At 38.1% G+C, this 23,635-nt stretch overlaps 1 protein-coding gene across 10 annotated transcripts in view; it reads left to right on the top strand.

Moving 5' to 3' along the window:
- Positions 1 to 23,635, top strand: part of FHIT (fragile histidine triad diadenosine triphosphatase) — a 1,420,480-nt gene that overhangs the window by 407,774 nt on the left and 989,071 nt on the right. For 7 of the 10 annotated variants that reach the window (XM_024746512.1, XM_024746508.1, XM_024746509.1 and 4 more), the window contains one exon: positions 2,062 to 2,153. The exons of the other annotated variants lie outside the window; for them this stretch is intronic. In XM_024746512.1, coding sequence (XP_024602280.1) covers positions 2,106 to 2,153 — 48 coding nt within the window. In that variant the 5' untranslated portion in view covers positions 2,062 to 2,105. The remainder of the gene's footprint in view (positions 1 to 2,061; positions 2,154 to 23,635) is intronic. 10 annotated transcript variants of the gene reach the window in all.

Here is a 23,635-nt window from a genome sequence, read left to right as displayed (position 1 = left end):
AGCTGCCTGTACCTCCTGCTGAAAATTCCCTACCATAAATTTAGGATGTAATATTTAACTAGTCTATTGTTTATATTTTTATGTACACACATATATATACCAACAACCAATATATACTATTTTGTTTAAATATTTTATGTTTAAATCTTTCCTTCCTGTTGCTTTTTTAATGTAACAGTATTTATGAAATTTATCTGTATTGATGCTTATAAAATCAGTTGATTTTAACAGCTGCATAATATTCCATCTTATAAATATAGCACATTTTATTTGCCTATTCCCTTTCCAATGCAACTTTTAGGTCATTTCCAAGTTTTGCTATACAAAAACAAAAAAACACTGCAATAATCTTTTTAGTATATGTCTCCTTGTGTCCATATTGCTTGAGCCCAGTATACCCTGCAATGAGAATCAGTAAGCTGTAGGATATATGTAGTATTACTTTTGATAAATATAACAAAATTGCTCACCAGGATGATACCAATTCATGATTCGGCCAGAAGTAAGCTAGAATATTATGCTATTTTTTTATACCTCTTGGACAGCACTGAATTGTGTCTGTCTTCTCCATGTTTACTATTCTAGTAAAAGAAAAATGGAATTCCATTATTTTAATATGTGTTTTCCTCTAGTGAGTCTGAGCTTCTTTTTTTTACCTTCTTTGTCCATTGAGATTTCTTCTTTGAACCACCATTTTTTTCTATATGTTTGTTCATCTTTGTTCTTGATTTTTGGAGTTCCTTATACATTCTGGTTACTTATTCTCTGTTACGTACGTTGCCACTATCTTTGTCTGGTCTGGCATTTGAGAAGATTACTGCTTCTGATGATAAGTAAGTTAAATTGTTATGGTTTCTAATTTAATTCTACATATTATCAAGGAATTAGGCGTTATCTTTCTCCCCTCAGCCCAGTGCCGATCCTTTCGGATCCTCTTTCAAAATATGCAGCAGATGACCACCCACTTCTCCCTGTCCCCTGTGCTATCTGATGTTTTATCCTCATTTAAAAAAATTACTCTCTCGGGACTTCCCTGGTGGCGCAGTGGTTAAGGATCTGCCTACTAATGCTGGGGACATGGGTTCGAGCCCTGGTCTGGGAAGATCCCACGTGCTGGGGAACAACTAAGCCCATGCGCCACAGCTACTGAGCCTGCGCTCTAGAGCCCGCAAGCCACAGCTACGGAGCCCATGCGCCACATCTGCTGAAGCCCAGGTGCCCTAGAGCCCGTGCTCCACAATAAGAGAAGCCACAGTAATGAGAAGCCTGTGCATTGCAACGAAGCATAGCCCCCGCTCTCCACAGCTAGAGAAAACCAGCGTGCAGCAATGAAGACCCAACACAGTGAAAAATAAATAAATAAAATAAATAAATTTTTAAAAAATTACTCTCTCGATAGATATACCCTTCATATATTATTATGCCCATTTGACAGAAGTGAAAAGTGAGGCTCAGTGAAGTTCAGCAGCTGTATAAGACACAGAGATGGTAAATGTATTACTAGAATTCAAACTCAGGTCAGTAGGACCAAAAACCCTTGTTCCTTCCACTGTCAGTTTCCCTCAGATTCTCATGGACACCAAGGTTTCAAAGGAAAGGAAGTAGATTGACCCATAAAATACCTTTCAGACAGATGCTTCGGTATAGGCCGCCACAAAACCAGAGAAGTACTCTTCCTACCGACTTCTGGGTTGGCCTCATCTTTATGCAAAACGGAAAACCCCTGTTCCAGAACTGGCTGGCTCTGAGGAAGGGCAAATCATAATGCAGCCAGAACAGCCCAGGACGGGAAATGGGAAGATGGAATGTCAAAGCAGCATTCTGCTCCTTACTTTATGTGCTTGTAGGAGTCACTTAAGCCACTCTTGAATCGTGATCTCTCTTGTGCAGAGTAATGACAATACTTAGAATTTGCACATGTGCCTTTATTCTACCCTTTTAACAGTACCAATGCTGTCATGCTAGCTCGGTTTTCACGGTGAATGTCCCTAATGAAGTTGTACTATAAGCCATCTAGATCACTGCGGAAGTGATCATCTGAATTTCTTGTTTATGGTGTAGGTATCCCAGGACTGCCTGCTTGCCAAGACCCTCTGTAAAACTCCATGCACCCTGCTGTTGAGCGCTCTGAGGAGGTAACAGTATTCAGAAAGGTAGAGTTTACTTAATTTAAAAATTTTTCGTAGAGTTAGGTATAACTGACCTACTGCGGGTATCCTTATAATAGTAGTAAGATTTCTATGTACATATAAAATAGAACTCTTAAAATGGTATAATTTGGGGGCTCAATTTTCTTGGAGAATTTACCCTCTCCTGACTTCTATTTGTAGCTGCCATTTAAAACTTGGGGTATAAATATTATGTCAGTTAAATAAAGGAGTGATAACTTCACTTTCTGGAGAAAGCATTACCTTCCCTTTCATGAAATGTAGCTTTACCGTTACCTGATTGACATGCTATTATATTATTCTCCCTTCCACCAGACAGTTACACATATTTAATAATTTTTATGTATAAAAAGTAAGGTTAAGCAGTTGCAAAGACAAGTTGTTACGCTTTGCATGGTTTTGAGAATGATCGTGGAGATGAAATGACGTTAGTAGTAGCAAGAGGACACACTGATATGAAATGTACCTCCTGAAATAGAAAGGGATTGTTCTTGGTCAGAGGAAATCCTAGTGGCATTCGCTGGGACAGTGAAGAATAAATCTTATAACAAGGCCTGAGGATAGGGCAAAATAATTACTCTTCTTTGTATGTCTTTGGATGGTTTAACTGGATAAGTTTAATATACATTAAAAAAATAGCAATAAAAGAAGGGAATGTGCTAATGTGGCAAAACTTCCCCAGTTTTGATGATGTCAGTGGACAGTGTTCATTTAATCCCTCCCTAGAACTCATTTGTGTATACCCCTCTCCTTTTCTCTCACCCCTTCTCATCTTTACTTCCCTCATAGTATCTCCCATTCCGAGGTCTCAACAGACAATTTAGCATGTGTAATAAATATAAATATTGAATAGCCCCATGTGTCAGAACACAAAGATTTTGTATGCTTTCAGTCAAGACCCAGTCTCCTGTTTCCACTTTACATTGTCTGCTTACTTACTCTTGGCCCTGTTTTCTATTCTCTCTCGTTCCATAGTTGCTTGAAACTCATGGATTTATGCAAAAGACTGCCCCTCACATTTGTAGGACTGTGACACATTGCTATATTTTCTAGAAATACTCACCAAATGCAGATTATGGAGGGATGAGTCAGGCATCTTCACTTCTTAATGTGCCTGATTTCTTTCTGGTGAATCACCTTCCCATCTAGAGTGTTTTTCTGGAAGATGCAGAAGGTTTAAGGACAGTAAATGAAATGAGCTGAAATGGAATCCTGGTGTTACGTGTTTCTTTACTATGAGCTTTGCATGGAATTGTTTGATCCTTATGTTATGGTTCTGTTTAATGTTTTTGAGCCCTGAAGCAAGACTCTTTTTAACATGAAAGGTGTCAATATGAAATATATATATATCTGAAAGAGGGGCATTTTAATATTAATAATTAGCGGAAGGAGGAATTATAGGCTATAACTTTGAGTTTTAAGATCTCCACTTATTTCTCTTTGCTTAGAAACACTTCTCTTTTCTCTCCTCATAGTAAAGGGCATGTGCTTGTTGATTCCAAAGTCCCACACTTTGCTGTTTCTTTTCTTTAAATAAAGACTGACTCAGATTTCTGCTATTTGCTGTGTGATCTCAGTTAACTCACTTAACCTCTCTGAGCTGTGGTGTCTTCCTCCGTAATATGAGGCTAATTATAGGAACTACCTCATAGAATGGTTGTAAAGGATTAAATGACAATTTTTATAAAATGATTAGCAAGATACCTGGTGTACAGAAACTCTCAAAAAATGGTAAGAACTATTATCAGCAGGAAATGTGCACTTACGAATTCTGTATTGGTGTTTAAGGATATCATTTTCAATATTCTGTTTCTCTTAGGATATTACCTATTGCAGTTTTCAATGAGGCAAGATATAGAGATATCTGAGACCAAAAAACTAAGGTAAAATAAATAACGTGGCAAAGTACCATGTAGATAATCTTTGGTAGTCATGATCCTGTACGAGCCTCATTGCTTTGAGATTGCATGCTGCCAGTGTAAGAGTCAGATCTGATTGATGTTTTATATTTTATCATTTGACTTTATGCTGTACTTTCATTCCAAGTCTTCTCATGTATTTGGCAGGATGATCAAGGAAGCTCTGAGTGTGACTTACGTTTCTAGTTAAAACCAAAACCCAATATCACTAGGTGAAGTGATGAATGGAGGTTAAGTATTTTGAGGAGAGAAACTGCTAAATGCAAAGGAATATTTCCTATATGTTTTTACTTGTTTCCATTTCTAGTATGGCTAAGTGAACTCTACTGAACCTGGCATTTTCACAGATAGCAACTATAAAGTATGGGGGAAATATTACCTGAAAGCCCTAGAGAGTGAAAATAAGCAGGTAGATTCTGAAAGGGAATTGAGATTCAACACTTGGAAGCAGGGGCCAGTGCAGAGTGAGTTCCCCATTTTACAGCTTTTCGACTGAGGACATGTTGAGGTTAATTAATGTCACTTGGGGTGACTAATTCCAGTAGATAAACCACATTCTTTTTGGTTTGAAGATCCAAAGAACAGGGTTCAGGGCAACCACAGCCACTGACTGGAAAATGAAGCTAGAATTCTGGAAAGGAGAGAGGAAGACAGGGGAGGCTCCCAATTCAATGTATATATAGTACCCAAAGTTTTGACTGACCCCTGAACCACGAACACGTGGAGCAGATATAAAGTAGCACAGCTAAAGATGAAAGAACTGAATTGAGATTTGAGCTGCCACCCAAGAGATAGTTTTCAATTTGTGTATAACCGAATTAATTGCCTGCTAAAACAAATAAATCAGTGCCCTTCAAAGAAGTCTAACAGATTTTAGAGTCTTTACTCCATAATATTCACATTCATACATTCCCATGATACAACCCCGAATTAAATAACATATGAAGAACCAAGAAAATGCGACCCCTTCTGAAGAGAAAAGGCATTAGTCTGAGACTAATTCCAAGATGACCCAAAGGTGGAAATTAGCCAAGATTTTAAAGCAGCTATTATAACCATACTCAATGAAGACAGAAAGATACACTCATAATGAGTAAAAACGTAGTAAATAGAAACTACAGAAAAGAACCAAATGGCAATTCCAGAACTGAAAAATACAATATTTGAAATAAAAATTCACTGAGTGAGCTCACATCCATTGGAAGTAACAGAAGAAGGTGTCAGTGAACCTAAAGATAGAGCAGTAGAAATTTTCTTTCTGAAGAACAGAAAGAAAAAAGATTTAAAAAACTGAACAGAAAAAAATGAAAAGTATATGTCACTCAGGGGCCTGTGTGACATAAGTAAAAATGTCTAACATACAAGTAATTGGAGTCTCAGAAGGAGAGAAGAAAGAGAATGGGACAGAAAAATATTTGAAGAAATAATGGCCAAATTTTTTTAAATTTGATGAAACACATACATTTGCAGATCAAGAAAGTCAGTGAACCTCAAACAGGATAAATTTGAAGAAAACTGTGCCTGTGCACATCATATTCAGACCGCTGGACACCAACAATAAGGAGAAAATTTTGATAATAGCCAGAGAAAAATGGCAGGTTACCTTCCAGGAAACAGTGCTTTAAATTAGCACTACCTTCTCATCAGAAACTACAGAGTCTAGAAAAACTAAAATGATATTTTTGAAGAGAGGAAAAAAACCCCTGTTAACCCAGAAATCTATATATAGTGAAAATATCCTTGGAGAATGAAGGGTAATTAAAGACATTTTCAGATAAAAGTAAACTAAGAGAATTCATTGCCAGCAGACCTACATCACAAGAAATGCTAAAGGAAGTTATTCAGGCTGAAGTGAGATAACACCAGATGGAATCTTAAATCTTCAGGAAGGAATGAAGAATGTCAGAGATTGTAAATATAAAAGTATTTTTTTCATCTCAGTGTCTTTAAAATACACAGAACTTTTTAAAGCCAAATCATAGCCCTGCCTTGTGGTGCTTATAATGTGCTGTGTGTAGATGTCATACATAAGAAAATTATAGCATAAATAATGAGGGGGGTGCATAGTAAATGGACTTATACAGTTGCATGGTTTTCGATTTTATATGAGGTGGTATGAAGTGAACTCTAAGTAGACTGTGAAAGGTCAAGAATGTATATTTTACTGCTTAGAGCTATCACTAAAAATCCAGTAGATAAATTAAAGTAGAATCCTAAACACCTTTAAAATGATCCCAAAAGAATGCAGGAAAGAACAAACAGAGAACAAGAAACAGCGGGGGCAAACAGAAAGCAAACAATGAAATTGTAGCTCTAAATGCAAACATATCATGCTAATCATATTTAATTATATTAAATGTTAATGGACTAAATACTTTAATTAAAAATCAGAGTTTATCAGGATGGATTAAAAAAACAAGTATTTTCTGTTAAAAGATAAACTTTAAATATAAAGATACAGTTAAGTTTAAAGTAAATTGGTGGAAAAAGATACACCATGGAAATAGCATAAGAAGTCTAGAGTGCCTATATTAATATCAGAGAAATTAAACTTAAGACAAAAGGTATTACCAGAGTTAGTGTTTGATAATAATAAATGGGTTATTACATTAAGATAAGAATTATAAATTAGTGTATATACCTGACAAAATTCCAATGAGATTACTTTAAGTATCTTTGAGTCTAGAATTTTTTGAGGACTCTCAATTTTGCGTCAAGAGACACAGGTGACTCATCACTTTAGGCTAACAACCATTTTGTAAAACTGTGGAATCAAAGCTCACCACAAGTGAAAAAAAGCATAGTTGGAGAGTGTGGATATCTGTACGTCAAATATATGTGAGGGTCCCTAGCCTGGAATCACGTGACACAAATTCTAGTTATTACTAGCTTCTGTATTAGCTAGCTGAGAAATAGTACCTCATTTGTGATGGTTTATAACCAATTTAAAATAAGATTAATAAAATATACATAGAAAATCAGAAAAGAAGTCCACCAGTCACTGTTGCTAACAGGGTTGCGAATATATACTAAGCACATAAATTCACTCGGGTTTTCTGGCAGGCAGAGCAAAGAGGGAAACACAGGAAGTTGCATATTCTTATGATCAGAAATGTTAAAACATGTCAGAAATTTCTCATGTGATCTTGAAGATCCCTTCCTGTATTTGAGATTTCATAAAAATGGGGTAATAACATCTACCTTTCAGAATCTTGGTAGGAATGATTGAGACCACACTGGTACATAAATGTTAGTTTACTGTTGTCTTTATATAACTCCAGTAAAGGTTCATGGTAGAAATCTAAGGAGTCTGACTGTAGCTAACTTAGTTAAAACTCCAGAGTCTGACCTTCTATGGGTCATCTAGTTACTATTTATTTAAGTGCCCCTATATTGTGAGTAACCATGAAGCATTTTTACAGTCTTCTCCATACAAAGTAGATGTTACTGTCTGTGTTTCATAAGTTAGGCAGCTGAGCCCCAGAGAAGTGATGTCACTTGGCTAAGGCCACGTATAAAGGTTTTAGTCAAAACTTGCACCCCTATCTCTACGTCACCAAAGCCCATGGTTTTTCTACTACATTACACTGCTTCTAAAATATGGAAGAGTTTAACAGTATTGGTATTATTTCCAAGAAGTATTCCAGTTTATAAAGCTGTCATTGTGAAGAACCAGCACACACTGGGTTAGAATTTGTGTTATGTGAAATCACAGACAGAGTCATGACTCAGAAGGCTCCGCATACCCCTGAGAGCATCAAAATGTCTATATTTTGTGTTCGTGTTTTGTTTTTTAAAAAATAATTTCTTGGTCAAGACTTGAGGACTTGGAGAGTGACAGAGAGTAAGGTCACCCTGGGACCACTAGTGACAGCTTTGCCAATAAGGTTAGAGTGTTCTTTAACCTTAAAGCTTGCTTAATGAAAAGAGACCCGCCCCCCCAAAAACCTTTTTACTAACGGGTAGTGCTCTCTTGTCAGTTTGAAATGAGCAAACTGTCAGCCTGCCGATTACCATGCATACAGTATATTCTCATTAAATCATGCACTGTAAGTTTCTTCAGGTTTTCAAACTGCTTAATTGAAAAAATGTGTAGTGTCGCTCTTACAGGAAAGAGGCAGGAATCAAAGGGCTGGAGGGTTTACTCTTAATATTTTGGAGTTTGCTTTTAAGTGCAGCCAGAAATTGTTCTATTTTACAGTTTTGATTAAAGGACTGTTCCTTCTGCATCTTTTTTGGTTTCGTTTATAATTCAAACACTGTAATGATAATGCAGTTGCTTTTATAATAGAGCTACTAAATCATTCTGCCAGGAGATGAAAACCAAAGTAAAGGGCTCACCTTTTTGTGCTGTAGCTCTAAGGCCGACTTGGGTGTATTGAGGCTGAAACAAACTAGGAATAAGAGATCTGGATGGGTTTTAGTTTCGCTAAATCTCTGCTGCTGTGTTTTCATTTTAGGAGGTTTAGGCTTTAGCATCACCTCAATGGGTGAGTTAATCCTGTATGAGAGCTGATACCCTTAGGCTATCATGGCCTATGATAATTAGGCTGTTTGATTTGTTTGCATGGTAGCTCTAAAAAATACCAGTGCCCAAGCTCCACCCCAGATCAAATAAATCAGAATCCTTGGGGGTAACTGTTTTTAAAAGCTCTCCAGGTTATTCTAATATGAGCCAGGATTGACAGAGCCTGGCCTAAATTGACTTGACTAGTCCAGCATTTCAATTCAACTGATTCAGCAGCTCTTACCATCAACCACAAGGCATCAACCAACGACTTAGCAACCAATAAACGCTTCAGGGTTTCAGAAGGATAAAAACTCTGATTTCTGAGCTCCACTTAGATCTATAAATGAGATTCTTTGGAGACAGGACCCAGGAATCTCCATTTTTAACCAGAACTCTAGGTGATTCTTATGCCCTAAGGTATGAGAATTTGCTAGAGAAGCAGGATGATCTTTATAAGTGAAGCTGAGTGGAACTTCAGAGGAAAGTGCATAAATCACAGTAAAATCAGGGCAGGCTTTTTTTTTTTTTTTTTTTAAAGGGATTTTGGTACATTCATTTAGGCTACCTGGGATCATGCATGGTTATAATGGCATTAGTTTTTTTGGGGGATAACCCCCCACAGCATCACCACCACTATTATGAGACCCTGGGATGCACACACACTTTGTAGCTTCTTTAACCTTTAGACATCTGGGCCTAACGACTAGGGCCAATGCATTTTTCAAGGGCTTAGAAAAATATTGAGAACTAAAAGGAAGAGAAAATGATTTTGGACTTGAAGTATGTAGAAATTGCAGAGTCAGATCAATTAGATATTTAATAAAATGTCAACAAAATAGAACATTGTGCTATTGCTATTAATGACTAAATTTAGTAATTATAAAGAGTCTATGTTTAGAGACATTTTATGAGTTTGCTTTTCTCACTTCTTAAGCATGTCTGAATTGCATGATGATTGTTGAGAAATTTTAGCCAATTTTAAAATTTAATAAAGCAAATTGTATGTAACCAAATAATTTTAAATGGAAAAATACAAAAATCTTCTCAAAAATTTTTCATCGAACACTTCTTTATTGTAATGTATTATATATAATATTGTATTGAGCCTCCCAAAGAAAAGGTGCTTAAGACCTAGGAAGGTCGTGTACCCCAGAGTATATACTTAAAAATTAAAGGATATTTAATTGTCCAGAACTCCACTCTCATTGACAAGGCTATCAAAATATGTCTAAGCAAACTTCTAAAGATATAGTTGAAACTAAATATTGTTGCTCACCTTCCCTCTAGGGGGGAAAAAAGAAGCCAAAAAAGATAAAAGAAAAAAAAAAATTAAGCTACATACCACACTGCCTTTAAACGTACATCACTTACATAAAAGTTGGGATAGTTAATGAGCATCAGATGAGACTTACAACGCCAGTTGCACACTATATCTTTTGCTCAGAAAATTACCCCTAAGAAATTGTGATAATAGTAGTGAAACAACACGTGACTAAAATAAAAGAGAAGTAGATACCCTAGAAATTTGGAGTCTCTGAGGTCAGTTGGTAACTAGAACTAAATGTCTTTTTAAAATTCTCCACACCACTTTCATACCTTGGATTTGATTACATACTAGGTCCCCAGTTTCAGAATTCTTCTGATCCATCGATTACGAGTCCCACTACTAACATCTTACTTAAGGTACATCTTCTCCTTTTCTTAGCCCCTTCTTGTTTCTTTTGTAAAAAGCTACCACTGCAGTTTTATTTTTTGGTTTACCTTCTTTTTTGACTGTCTCCTTCCCCAGAATATAAACTCCATGAAATCATGAGTTATGGCTGTACTTTACCAAATCAGTCATGGAGAAGAAAGGGTGGTGACAATTGATCACTTTGTCCTTGCCAGCAATGATTAGTCAGGAGCGTCATACTACTGGGACAGTGTAACAGATGCTTATGGTCAGGAAATATTTTAAAACACCTTTTGTAAACTTGGATTCTGTAACGCCAAGTCAATAAATGAGTGAAGGAAAGGAAGCTATATTTGAGTTTCATCTATATCTCTCTTACATCCTGCAGCGTGCAAAAGGAAAAAAAAGGGAAAGAATCAGCTTTTCTATAAATTCTGTGACTTCTAGATGAATAAACTGGTTAATTGTTCACTTGAAAAATGACTACTTTATACTTTTGGAAAGGAGCCTGAATATTTCTTGGCAATACTTCAACTGATTAATAATTTAGAATGGTGATGGACTGGAGAATGGAAGTGGAGCTAATAGCCTCTCATTTTCCTCTTTATTATTTTAGACAAACTGGTAAGTCATGGTAGAAGTGTGGGGAGTTTCTGGGTCAACTGACTAGAAGCTTTGGATTAAAAATGGAGAGAGGTATTTGGTTTCTCTAAGGTGTTGACTTCACCCGTAATGGAGCTGGATGACTTTGTGATGTGTTGCTTCTGGTACTTAGCTGCTTAGAGTTGCTATTACACTCCCAAAAAGTCTGTGTGAACTACAGGCAACTCCTACTGTGACTGCTGTGTGCCATATCAGGCTAGACACTGCTTGGGAAGAAACAACGGGTCCAACACAATTCTAACCTTAAGAAGTTCAAAAATCTGGCAAGAGACACATATGTCTATAAATCATTATTCTACCAGGTAAAAAGTATTAAGTGTCTTAGGAGAGGGCTATGAACAAATACCATGGGGGCCATTAACTTATGGATTGGTGTGAGGGATCTGCCTAATTGGGAATTAGTGATTTGAAACAATGTGAGAAAGTCAAACTACCTACTAGTAACTGTATATGCTGGTAACAGCAATCAGAATGAGAAAATGCCTAAGAAAGGAATGCTGGCATGAGAACCTCATTGGGATTTCCAGGGCTATGTAAAGCTCTGTGCCTGTATTCAGAAAGATAGGATTCGGATAAATTGTATCCTAGAAGGAGTGAAGTGAGCCTTATCCTAGAAAATGCACAAGGGTTTAGCTGGAAATTTCTACGTGTTTTGGGGAGAGGCTGTGGCTTTAAAAGCAGCCAGTGTTATTGTGGATGTTGCCAGGGGTGCTGATGTTCTTCTGTCTCTAAGGGAAGCGTGTCTGGGCACCCCAACTGAATCCCACAAATTCTGAAGAGAGTTGAGTTTTTCATCTAAATAAGACAGTGTGTATTTGAGTGCCAAATCTGCTTCCACTGGCTGAATGTTTTGCTAATATAGTCAGGGCCTGAATGCAATTAAGACTCACCTCAAGGAGCAATGAATTATGCATGCTTTCCCTGACCTCCCGTCTCCCGAGGACTTAAGTAACTTCCAGAATACTCATGTTTTGAGTATTTGTATATGTTATTGTTATGGACTAAATTTTGTCCCTCCAAAATTCATATGTTGAAGCTCTAACCTCCAATGTGACTGTATTTAGAGAGAGGGCCCTTAAAGAGGTAATAAAGGTTAAATGAGGTCATAAGGGTGAGGCCCTAATCCAATATGACTGGTGTTCTTATAAAAAGAGGAAAAGACACCAGAGATGCAGCCACAGAGAGAAGAAATCATGTGCACAGCAAGAAGGTGGCCTTCTGCAAGCCAAGGAGAGAGGCCTCAGGGGAAATCAAATGTGCTGACATCTTGATCTTGGACTTTCAGCCCCTAGAACTGTTGAGAAGTACACTTCTGTGGTATTTTGTTATCTCAGTCCTAGAAGACTAATACGGTTATTGACAAATCCTCCTGCGGGTTTGATTTGTGAGCCTAGGTCAACGACAAGTTAAATGGAACTCTCAATTTGGGCCAAAGCAACCATGAAAGTCCTTAGGAAATGATTCTCCTTCCTTTCTCATTAAGTAGTATCTAGCATAACCATAGTATAAAGCTACTCATTTATGCAGAGCAAATTTTTTACTCAGACATCTACTTATTCACCAAATGCTCATTGAGTGCCTACTATGTGCCAGTTACTCACAGATTATGATCAGAAGGAGCTGTCAGTCTAGAAAAGGAAATATAACAGGCACATAACATACTTTCATTTGTTTGTGGAAATACCGTGGGCATGCCAAGACTGAACGGATTCATTGCAACTGAATGGCAGGGAAGACTCCTGGTGGAGGTGGAGTTGAAGGAGGGCTTTGGAGGACAGATGGGGTTTGGTCATGCAGGGTTGGGCAGTGGGGGAGAGAGGAAGAAATAGTGAGCAAAGGCTTAGAGGCGTAACCCTGGGAAGTTTATGCGGAGATGTGCACTTTGACTGAAATGTAGAATATGCAAAGGTAAATTTTCCGTCATAAGGATGAGCTATCTCAGACTCAGAGGGCTTCCTTCGTAAAGGAATGATGATATGCTACACACTGTCCTTCACACATTGTTATGTTAACACATCCACACTCATAATAACCCTGCAAGGTATGTGTTAGTATAGTGTTATCCCAATTTATAGTTGGAGAAACTGAGGCATGGGTGGGTTAAATTACTTGCCAGTTACTAGGAAATGGTGGAGCTGGGATTTGAACCTACACATCCTGGCTCCAGAGTTTTTGCCTATATAAAAGAGGTCTGAGCATCTAAACCAAAGTATGAGGGGGGGAAGTACTGGATGTCCATAGATTTGCAAATGGGGCAAGATGCAGACCTTTGAGATAGTGGGCAGCTTCTCCTATTTCCTTGCGCAAAGAGAAGGGCAGAGCCCCTGCTTCAAATAATCATGATGGGGGATCGCAGTGCCCTTGGCCACCTTCCCCTAAGTTATCCATGTTTGCAGCCATTAGTGGAGATAAATCCTCGGTACAGGGAAACAAAAGTGTTTTTCAGGCGCTTTGCTGCCATGGTTAGCCTAGGACAGGGTTATGAAAGGAGCTTTTCTGTGTCTGCTGCCTTCCGGGGTTACATTCTTAGTGAATCTACTGCCTCAAAATGGAGCTTGTTAGTTGCGTGTCATCCAAGGGTGGCAATTAGTTGCATGTGTTTGGTTGGGTGCCAGCTCCCAGGGCACCAGACCTCAGTGGGGGAGCCACTGTTTGTCATGAATTAGTCTTTAAATAAAAGCAAGTTTTTAAAATGGAGCATGCTAATTTGGGTTTTGCTAACCCCCTCTGAAGAAGGCTTGGCCTGTTTGGTGCCAGCTGGCTGAGTTGGCATTCAGCAAGAAACTGGGTCCCTACCAAAAATTGCATTGCTCCCTCCTCCCGCTTTGAGAGCAAAATGGCAGGAAGGAGCTGGTTGGCCCTGAGAAACAAGGTGAAACAAGGTGCAGGGACAACGCAGCAATCGGATGATGAAAGGGAATTGAGCTGCCCTGGTCATACCCGCTTCTCTCACCACCTTAGGAAGAAAAGTCCACCCCTCTCTTTCCCCACTCACGCTGTCCTCAGCCACCCATTCAGTGACTTTCTACATAAAAGCCTTCCTCATCCAATTGCTTATACACTGCACCTTTTATACTCTTCCAAGTCATACTTAAGGGATTATCACTGCAGCTTTTAACTTCCCTGAGAAAGAGCTGAATGAGCGTGAATGGGGCGGAAGAGTCTTCAGTGAGAAAGTGTCCCCCACCCCAAAATGCTCATAAAACCCCTAATCACGATGTAAGAATGCCATCCTGTTTTTGGTGGCGGCTGGTTACAAATGTGCTCATTAACAATTACTGTACATATAGGCGATAATTACAGGAGTCGTGTCGCACACACAACTCATGGTAATAGAATGCGGGGCAACAACGGGCCCTGGTCGCCTTACTAGGGTGCTTTTTACACACGAAAATCCATCCCACCAATCAAGGTTTTGATTCTTGAAACTCAGCACTTTGCCCAATGAGTGCTAATTGGAAGATTTGTTTTCTTACACTTTCCAGGTGGATAACCTGATCCTGAGTAATGGTGACTGTCATGCAATGAACTGTTGAAAACAGGAACTCTTCAGTTTTTTAATTATCTATTTCGGTTTTGTTTTGCAAACATCCCTTTGTCTTCCAGTAGGTTTGCTCTTTATTGGGAGAGGAGCCTTGTACAAAGGCAAGACAGAAAAGGAATTTAAATAAGGTTTATATTCGTTCTGAAGATTCAGGAAAGATGGGAGCTTTTTCTCAATATAAATGTTATTTGTGCAGCAATTACTGAGAAATATGAGCTGTCCTAGTTACTAATGTACGTTAAATTTCCTGGAGTGAGATTTTTGTGAAATTTCCTGGAGTGAGATTTTTTTTTTTTTAACTTGTTTATTTGATGCCAGTGCCTCTGTTCTTCTGAATGTAGCATATTAAGTTTACTAATAAACCCACACCCCATTCCTAAGAGACTAGGCCTGAAAACCTTCTTGACAGGACAAGAATTTGTTTGCTTGTTTGTTTATAAACGTTGATGCAGAATTGACAATGACGGACATTTTGAATATTTGAGTACCATATATAGTTTTAAGGGGGATCTTATTTTTTCAAGGCAATGCAGTTTCTTTAAATGTGCATTTAATATTTTTGGTCTCGGCAGGACAATGTGTTGCTTTTAAGGATAAGAGCCCATAATGAGCCCATGAGCTTTTAATTTGTGATGTATCTGACAGGATTGTGGTGGATCTGATAGGGGATGCATGGGATTATTTCTGCAATCTGAAAATAAACCAGCTGGTATTCTGAAAACATTCAGAGAACACCGAACACCCCCATGTTAATGGCCCATGGCTTGATCCAACATCTGGATCCAACATCTGGAAAATTCCTGGTAGGGCATTTACATAAGAGTAGGACAGATTAGCCATATTCTCCGTAGATCTAAGGAACCTAATTAATGTGTTGTATACTTCTTATGGCCCAATTCATATATATTTTTTTAACATCTTTATGTTAAACTAATGTTATGTTAAACTAATATATTGTCATTTTTACCGTGAAAGTCAGCACAAATCATTAATGATTTCAGCAGCTATTTATGTTCTTCTCTTGTCTAGTATATGCCAATTAGCGTGAAATTATTCCTATTAGAGACATGATTGAATGATAGTAACCTGACTGTAACTTGTTGGCAGAAATTCTTTCATAATGACAATAATAAACTATGCATTGGAGTCCTTGCTGGGCTGTGTTAAACAGGAAGGTTGGATTTTATATGTTTCTAACCATCATGAACAATACTTCCTTTTTTAAAAAATTAATTAATTTCTTTATTTTTGGCTGCGTTGGGTCTTTGTTGCTGCGCACGGGCTTTTCTCTAGTTGCGGCGAGTGGGGGTTACTCTTCGTTGTGGTGTGTGGGCTTCTCATTGCGGTGGCTTCTCTTTGTTGTGGAACAAGGCCTCTAGGCACGCAGGCTTCAGTAGTTGTGGCACGTGGGCTCAGTAGCTGTGGCTCACTGGCTCTAGAGCACAGGCTCAGTAGTTGTGGCGGGCGGGCTTAGTTGCTCCGTGGCATGTGGGACCTTCCTGGACCAGGGCTCAAACCCGTGTCCCCTGCATTGGCAGGCAGATTCTTAACCACTTTGCCACCAGGAAAGTCCCATGAACAATACTTCTTAATGACTGTGTGAACTGAAGGAAATGTGCTATCTTGCAAATTTGCTTCAGTGTGAGAACTTATCATTTTTGTTTAATTTGTTGGGGGAAGGAATCACTGTTTGCCATTTAAAATGGTGTTCAGGGACCACTTTGCAATATGGACACATTATGATCAACAACAGTATATAGAGCCTAGATGAGTTCATCATTGCTCTCCTTATAGACAATATCTGAATTTTTAAGTGAAATTTTCCATATCTAATCATCACTGTAGAATGAAATATTATCATCAATGGCAGTGACTAAGAAAAATACAGAGAGCGTATCCTGCCATGAGATTGATGATTTAATTATCCTTTTTCTTTCACCTAATCTTGATCTGCTAAGGCCACATGACATGACTGAAAATGCATATCAGGCAGATAGTCCAAGATATCTAAGAGGAGCCGTAAAAAGGACAGCTTTAGCTCCGTGAAAATTCCTGGTAGGGCATTTACATAAGAGTAGGACAGATTAGCCATATTCTCCGTAGATCTAAGGAACCTAATTAATGTGTTGTATACTTCTTATGGCCCAATTCATATATATTTTTTAACATCTTTATTGAAGTATAATTGCTTTACAATGGTGTGTTAGTTTCTGCTTTATAACAAAGTGAATCAGCTGTACATGTATATATATCCCCACATCTCCTCCCTCTTGCATCTCTCTCCCACCCTCCCTATCCCACCCCTCTAGGTGGTCACAGAGCACTGAGCTGATCTCCCTGTGCTACGCGGCTGCTTCCCACTAGCTATCTATTTTACATTTGGTATATATAAGTCCATGCCACTCTCTTACTTTGTCCCAGGTTACCCTTCCCCCTCCCCATGTCCTCAAGTCCATTCTCTACGTCTGCGTTTTCATTCCTGTCCTGACCCTATGTTCTTCAGAACCACTTTTGTTTTTTTAGATTCCATATATACGTGTTAGCATACGGTATTTATTTTTCTCCTTCTGACTTCACTGTATATGACAGTCTCTAGGTCGATCCACCTCACTACAAATAACTCAGTTTCGTTTTTTTTTATGGCTGAGCCAACTCATATTCTTTGGTCTCACTTTTTACTCAGGCCATTGCTGTGGAAACCAGCTTAGGGCAGGTGTGACCCGAGGCCTCTTGCCTAAGCTGAATTGGGTATCCTCATTTTCTGCCTTAGAGCTTCTCTGATACCTTGTGTGAGAGTTATTAAACCATGAAGTAATCCCTGACTAGGGTGGGATGGGAACTGGTGAAGAATTACTGTCCTCTTCCATGCTTTGTTCTCATTATACATATACATCTGGAGCACGTAAGGTTTCTCAGAGAGTTCCAGCCTGACTGAGCCCCAGTTGCCCACAGTGGTGATCAACTTGAGAATATACCCTTCTATTGCATTTCACTCCACATAAGATGCTGTTGGAGCCCCACCAAGATCAACTTTACTGAGTCAGCACATCATGACCCAGCTGCTTGTAGTATTGGATGCAAAGGCCTCACAGATGAACCCTTCTCAAGAGAATTACCTTCTGTTGAGAGGAGCCACCTTCCCCAGAAATATCCACGAGATTCTTCAACTCTTGACAAAGGGCAATCCATAGCCAGTGACTGAAGCTGTCCAAGTGGGATGATACTATGGTCCATTCATATTCCAGAGCTCTTTGTGGGATCAGGCCAAGGCTAGACTTCAACTAAAGCCACAGATTTTCTTGGCTTCTTCTCAGGCCCAACCTACTCCCTTGTTTCCTCACAACTTTCTCCTGAGGGCACTTCTTCAATCAATTATTTGCACAGAAATGCCCATCTCAGGCTCTACTTCTAGGGAATATGATTTAAGACACCTTTCTTCCCTGTTTCACTCTCTATGGTCCCCCACTCCTGTTATCTAGGGCCCTTTCCCCGGGTAAACCACCTTTTAGTAAGACTTTGCTTTAGGCTCCGCTTTCCAGAGTTGGGTGTTAGGGTGGGGTGGGGAACCCAGACTATTACGAAGAACAATTTCAGTATGTTTGGAAGCTCCACTGTGTGATGCCCACAAGATTAAGTGCACATGGTCCCTTCTGAATGTCCTATTGAGGGAACTTCAATCCAGAAAGAATTAGGCAACGTAAGATTATGCTAGAGTGAACGATTCAGGTAATACATGCAAAAGTTGAGAGATTTATTATGTGGGACTAAAGAGGGTATCAAAGACTTGTTGGAGGAAGTGTACTTGAATCTATGAGAGAAACATTTAGAAGGAGGAGAGAGGTGGCAGAAGGAAATTCAGCTTGGAGAGACATCATGAATAAAGGCTTTGAGTGTGCTTGAAAATCATTAGTTCAAGGGACCCTGACATTGCCACCATCCCTGTGGGAATATAGGCTTCATATACAAGTTGGATATGTCCAGAATGTGCTTTTATTTGTTCTATAGATATCTTTTCTATAACTATCAGTTCCAGGCATTATGGTGGGCACTGGAAGTGATAAAATAGAAATTGTCTCTGCTTGAAAACAACTTGCAGGAGAGCAAATACATAAGCAAACAGGTAAACACATATAATTACAGGCTGTTTTCTAAAGCTCTGAAGGAAATTAACAGTTCAGTGCCATGACAGAAAATAACAAGGGTCACATATGTTAGATCAGGTGGACCAGAAAGTCATCCCTGAGAATATGATGTTTAAGCAGAGCTCTAAAGAGTGGAAAGTAGTCAGTACTGTAAAAGGCGGTGGAGCAAGGAGGAACATGGCAGCCAGAGGGATGGCATATGCAAAGGTCCTGAGGCAAGAAGTACCTCAATGTATATGAGGTACAAAGAAGACCAGTGTGACTATGTAGTACTGAATAAGGGAGTGCACAAGACAAAGCTGGAAGGTAGGGAGGAGCAGGATTTTAGAGGGCATCATGCTTTTTTATCCTCAATGTAATGGAAAGCAACTGAAGGTCTTTAAGGGCAGAAGTGATAGTTTCCAACTTACGGTTTTAAAATATGACTATTGTGTGAAAAATAGATTGAAGTGGGGGACACGGATAGATGTAGGGAGAGCAATAAAAAAGCTATTGCAGTAATCCATGTGAGAAATGATGATCACCAAGCCTAAGGAGAGTCAATGGATGTGAAGTAGAATTTACTAGAATGTAATTCAGGACAGCAGGGGCTTACTCCCGTGATCACTGTTGTATCCAGGCCTACACCTGAGGTCTGTGAGGCCCCGGGAAAGAGTACAAATGGAGGTCACATACCACCTGTCTAAATATCTAAAAATTATAAATCCAGCTAATAAGCTGTAAAAGAAATGCTTTTTTATCCTTCTACCATGACAATATAACTCTTCAGCAACAAAATCCAAAAATATAGGTAAAGCTATGATTGAAAATTGGCAAAATATCAAAGATAACTGAATATGATTATTGTTGCACATGTTCTGTTATTAGGGATGATATTTGGATGGATTAAAGGCAGAAATAATTCATACATTATTACATATTTATTCCAAAGAAGTGATTTTTCTTATCTTCGTTTCAGTAAAATAAATATGGTGTTATAATCAACTTAAAAAAATTTTTTTTAACATAATTGTGTCCATTGGCAGTCATGATTTAATGCAGGAGTTTGCAGCTATGGCCTAGGGGCCAAGTTTGGCCATGCTTCTTCATTTACATATTACCTATGGTACCTTTTGTGCTATAATGGCAGAAATGAGCAGTTGCAACAGTCCAAAATGTTTGCTGCCGGGTCCCTTACAGAAAAATTTGCTGACCTCTGAGCTAAAGAATTAAAAACTAAACTGCATGTGTATTCACAATGTGTAAAATTTGAATTTATGTTCATTAAGCATCTCAATTAATTATAAAAACATTAGGTTATTTTTTGAATGTTTTTTAAAAAGTTACATTTCTTGTAAAATATTCAAAATTACTTATTAGAATTAAAGGGCAAAATGTAGAGTACATTAACTAATATAAACATGTTAACTCAATTTAAATATGCTAGATTTTAATTTTTTACCGTATTTTGACATTTTAGTTAAATCTTATTAGTATTATAAAAAGAAAATAATTTCTGGTTTTATGTCAGTGTCTGTCTAGTTGCAATCTATTATCTAATATCAGTGTAAAGAACTGATATCAGATTTCATACATGTCATCCTGTGACCTTCATATATTCAAGTTTTAGAAAAGTGCGTGTTATTTAATGTTGCAAAATGTACATAAACCACTATGTACTGCTGGAATTTGTGACACCTCTGAAACTATGAAAGGGCACCAGAAGATTCTGATAAAAGAAGAAAATATACGTATAGCACGACTGCGAACTTAGTTTTTTTAATGCAAGACTGTTGCCTTCGTGCTAGCTGAGTGGAAGGATCTGACAAATTGATTTGTCTTTCTTTCATTTAAGCCCTCCCACTGCTCGAATCCTGCCCACACCACAGAGCAGTGTGCATCTCTGTTGCCTGCAGTTTTGCACTCGCACAGCCCACAACCCACAACTCTTCCTGGCATTCAGACTCAGTCACCTTTTCTTCAATGATACCGAGCAAGAGAGGTCGAGAAGCACTTTCCCAGGGCATTAAACCTCATTATGCACAAGAATAGAAGTTACTAGTTGTATTTTACAAGAACCAAGCACCAAATCCTAAGTAACAGGGTCGTGATGTGTTTTCTCATCATTTTTGGTGGAGATATGTTTGTGATTTGGAGGCCCTCTAAAGTGTGGGGTTCAGGATATATCAAATGATAAAGTAATGTAATACACAATGTGCAAACTATAGAAATGCAAGGAGAAATAAACAGAAATATAATAATAGAGGATATTAAACGCTGAATCTATGGAAAATCAAGTAGATAAAAAATCTGATCAAAATAATTGATAAAGATGAACTAGATAGTAATATCTAAATTTAGACCCTGATAACAGAGAATATATCTTCTTTTCATGAGCCTTTGGAAAATTTGCAATGCATGACCTTTATAGGTTACAAAGACATCACAGGAAATTTCAAGAAGTCCTCATCACCTGATTACAATGCAATAAACTAGAAATTCATTATCAAAATCTTATAATCTAGACATTTAAAATACTTTGATAAGCAACTCTTAATTCAAAGACACATTCAAAACCCAACTTGAAAAATATATAGACACCACTGAAAATTAAAATGTAACACATGTAAAGTTATGGGCTACAGCTGAACCCATGTTTAGAAGAGAATCTATAGCCTTAAACACCTGAATAACAAAAAAGTAACAAAAAATAAAGTGTATTAATTATTCTGTTCAGGCTGCTGTAACAAAATACCACAGACTAGGTGGCAGAAACAGCAAACATTTATTTCCCACAGTTCTGGAAGTGAGGACCCACTTCCTGGTTTACAGAGGTAGTCTTCTTGCTATTTCCTCACATGGAGGAAAGGACTAGAGAACTCTCTGGTGTCTCTTTCATAAGGACAGTAATTCCACTCATGAAGCTCCACTCTTATGACCTAATCACCTCCCAAAGGTTCCACCTCCAACTACCATCACTTTGGGGATTAAGTTTCAACATATGGATTTTGGGGGATATATTCATTACATAACATAAAGAAATTAAACATCAGATTTAAGAAAAGAACAATAAAATAAACAAGGAATACAGCGAGAGCCAAATAATACAGACAAGGTCAAAAATTAAGTTTCCTAATTTAAAAACAAATCCAGGGACTTCCCTCGTGGCTCAGTGGTTAAGAATCTGCCTGCCAACGCAGGGGACACGGGTTCGAGCCCTGGTCCGGGAAGATCCCACATGCCACAGAGCAACTAAGCCCATGTGCCACAACTACTGAGCCTGCACTCTGGAGCCCGCGAGCCACAACTACTGAGCCCATGTGCCACAACTACTGAAGCCCGTGCGCCTAGAGCCCCTGCTCCGCAACAGGAGAGGCCACCGCAACGAAGAGTAGCCCCCGCTCGCCGCAACTAGAGAAAGCCCGCGCGTAGCAACGAAGACCCAAAGCAGCCAAAAATAAATAAATAAAAAATAAATACATTTAAAAAAAAAAAAACAAATCCAGTTTAAGTATTATGAATAAACCCAAGTGCTATTTCTTTGAAAATAGTGCTACACAATGAAATAATCCACATGATATCCTGATCAAGGGGAAGATAGGGAGCACAAAAATACAAAATTAAAAGTGTAAAGGGAGAAATGAATGTGACTAAGGAAGCCATTGAAAGAGTCAAAGGAGAACCTTTGCAAAATATTTTGCATATAACTTTGAAAATCTTGATGGAATGGATTTTTTTAAATAGGTAAATAAGTTACCCAAGAAAAAAGAGAAAAACTTTAATAACATTGGAAAAATCTGAAGTTATCAAAGATCTGAAAAAGCCCCAGGTCTTTACGCTTTAAGACGCAAATTGTTTTGAACTTTTAAGAAATAGATAATGATAATGCTATTTAAAATGAGAACTGGTAAGAGTGATTTTATATCTGCATAATGGAATGCTGTGCATTCATTAGATAGGGCGCAGAGGTCCTGTGTATGGCTGTGGGATAATCTCCAAAATATATTAAGGGGGAAAAACAGCAAGATACAGAGCACTGCATCTATTATATAATCACATGGGTAAATCTCTATATGTGTGTGGGGGCATGTGTGTGCATGTATATGTATGTGTGATATCTGTAAAGGAATACAAAAGCACCTGATAATGGTTGCCTCTGGAGAAGGGAACTAGGCAGCTGGAAGACAGATAGAAGGCAGATACTTTTAAATTTGTGCCATTCTGTACTTTCTTGAATTTGATATTATGTACATATACCACATACTCAAAGAATTATAAAAATAAAATTATCTTTAACACAAGGAAGGAAAACTGCTGATGTGTTTTAGGAAGTCAGCATCACACAGATACCAAAGTCTGACAAAGACAGCACAAAGTAGAAGACTATAAATCTTCTCCTTCATGGACTCATTATGAAAACTGACATTAAAAAGTTAGTAAACAGGGCAGACAGCAGAATCAAGAAGAACTACAATCCATCCCAAAACAATTAAGAAAATGGTCATAGGAACATACATATTGATAATTACCTCAAGTATGAATGGATTAAATGCCCCAACCAAAAGACACAGGCTTGCTGAATGGATATAAAAACAAGACCCATATATATACTGTCTACAAGAACCCCACTTCAGACCTAGGGACACATACAGATGGAAAGTGAGGGGATGGAAAAAGATATTCCATGCAAATGGAAATCAAAAGAAAGAGTAGCTGTACTCATATCTGATAAAACAGACTTTAAAATAAAGAATGTTACAAGAGACAAAAAAGGACACTCATAATGATCAAGGGATCCATCCAAGAAAAGATATAACATTTATAAATATATATGCACCCAACATAGGAGCACCTCAATACATAAGGCAACTGCTAACAGCTATAAAAGAGGAAATCGACAGTAACACAATAATAGTGGGGGACTTTAACACCTCACTTACACCAATGGACAGATCATCCAAAATGAAAATAAATAAGGAAACAGAAGCTTTAAATGACACAATAGACCAGATAGATTTAATTAATATGTATAGGACAT

This window comes from Neophocaena asiaeorientalis, unplaced genomic scaffold, assembly GCF_003031525.2.
Source record: "Neophocaena asiaeorientalis asiaeorientalis breed wild unplaced genomic scaffold, Neophocaena_asiaeorientalis_V1.1 scaffold251, whole genome shotgun sequence".
Lineage (NCBI taxonomy): Eukaryota > Metazoa > Chordata > Mammalia > Artiodactyla > Phocoenidae > Neophocaena > Neophocaena asiaeorientalis.
Note: the sequence above shows the minus strand (reverse complement) of the source record. Positions and strands in the feature narration are given on the sequence as shown.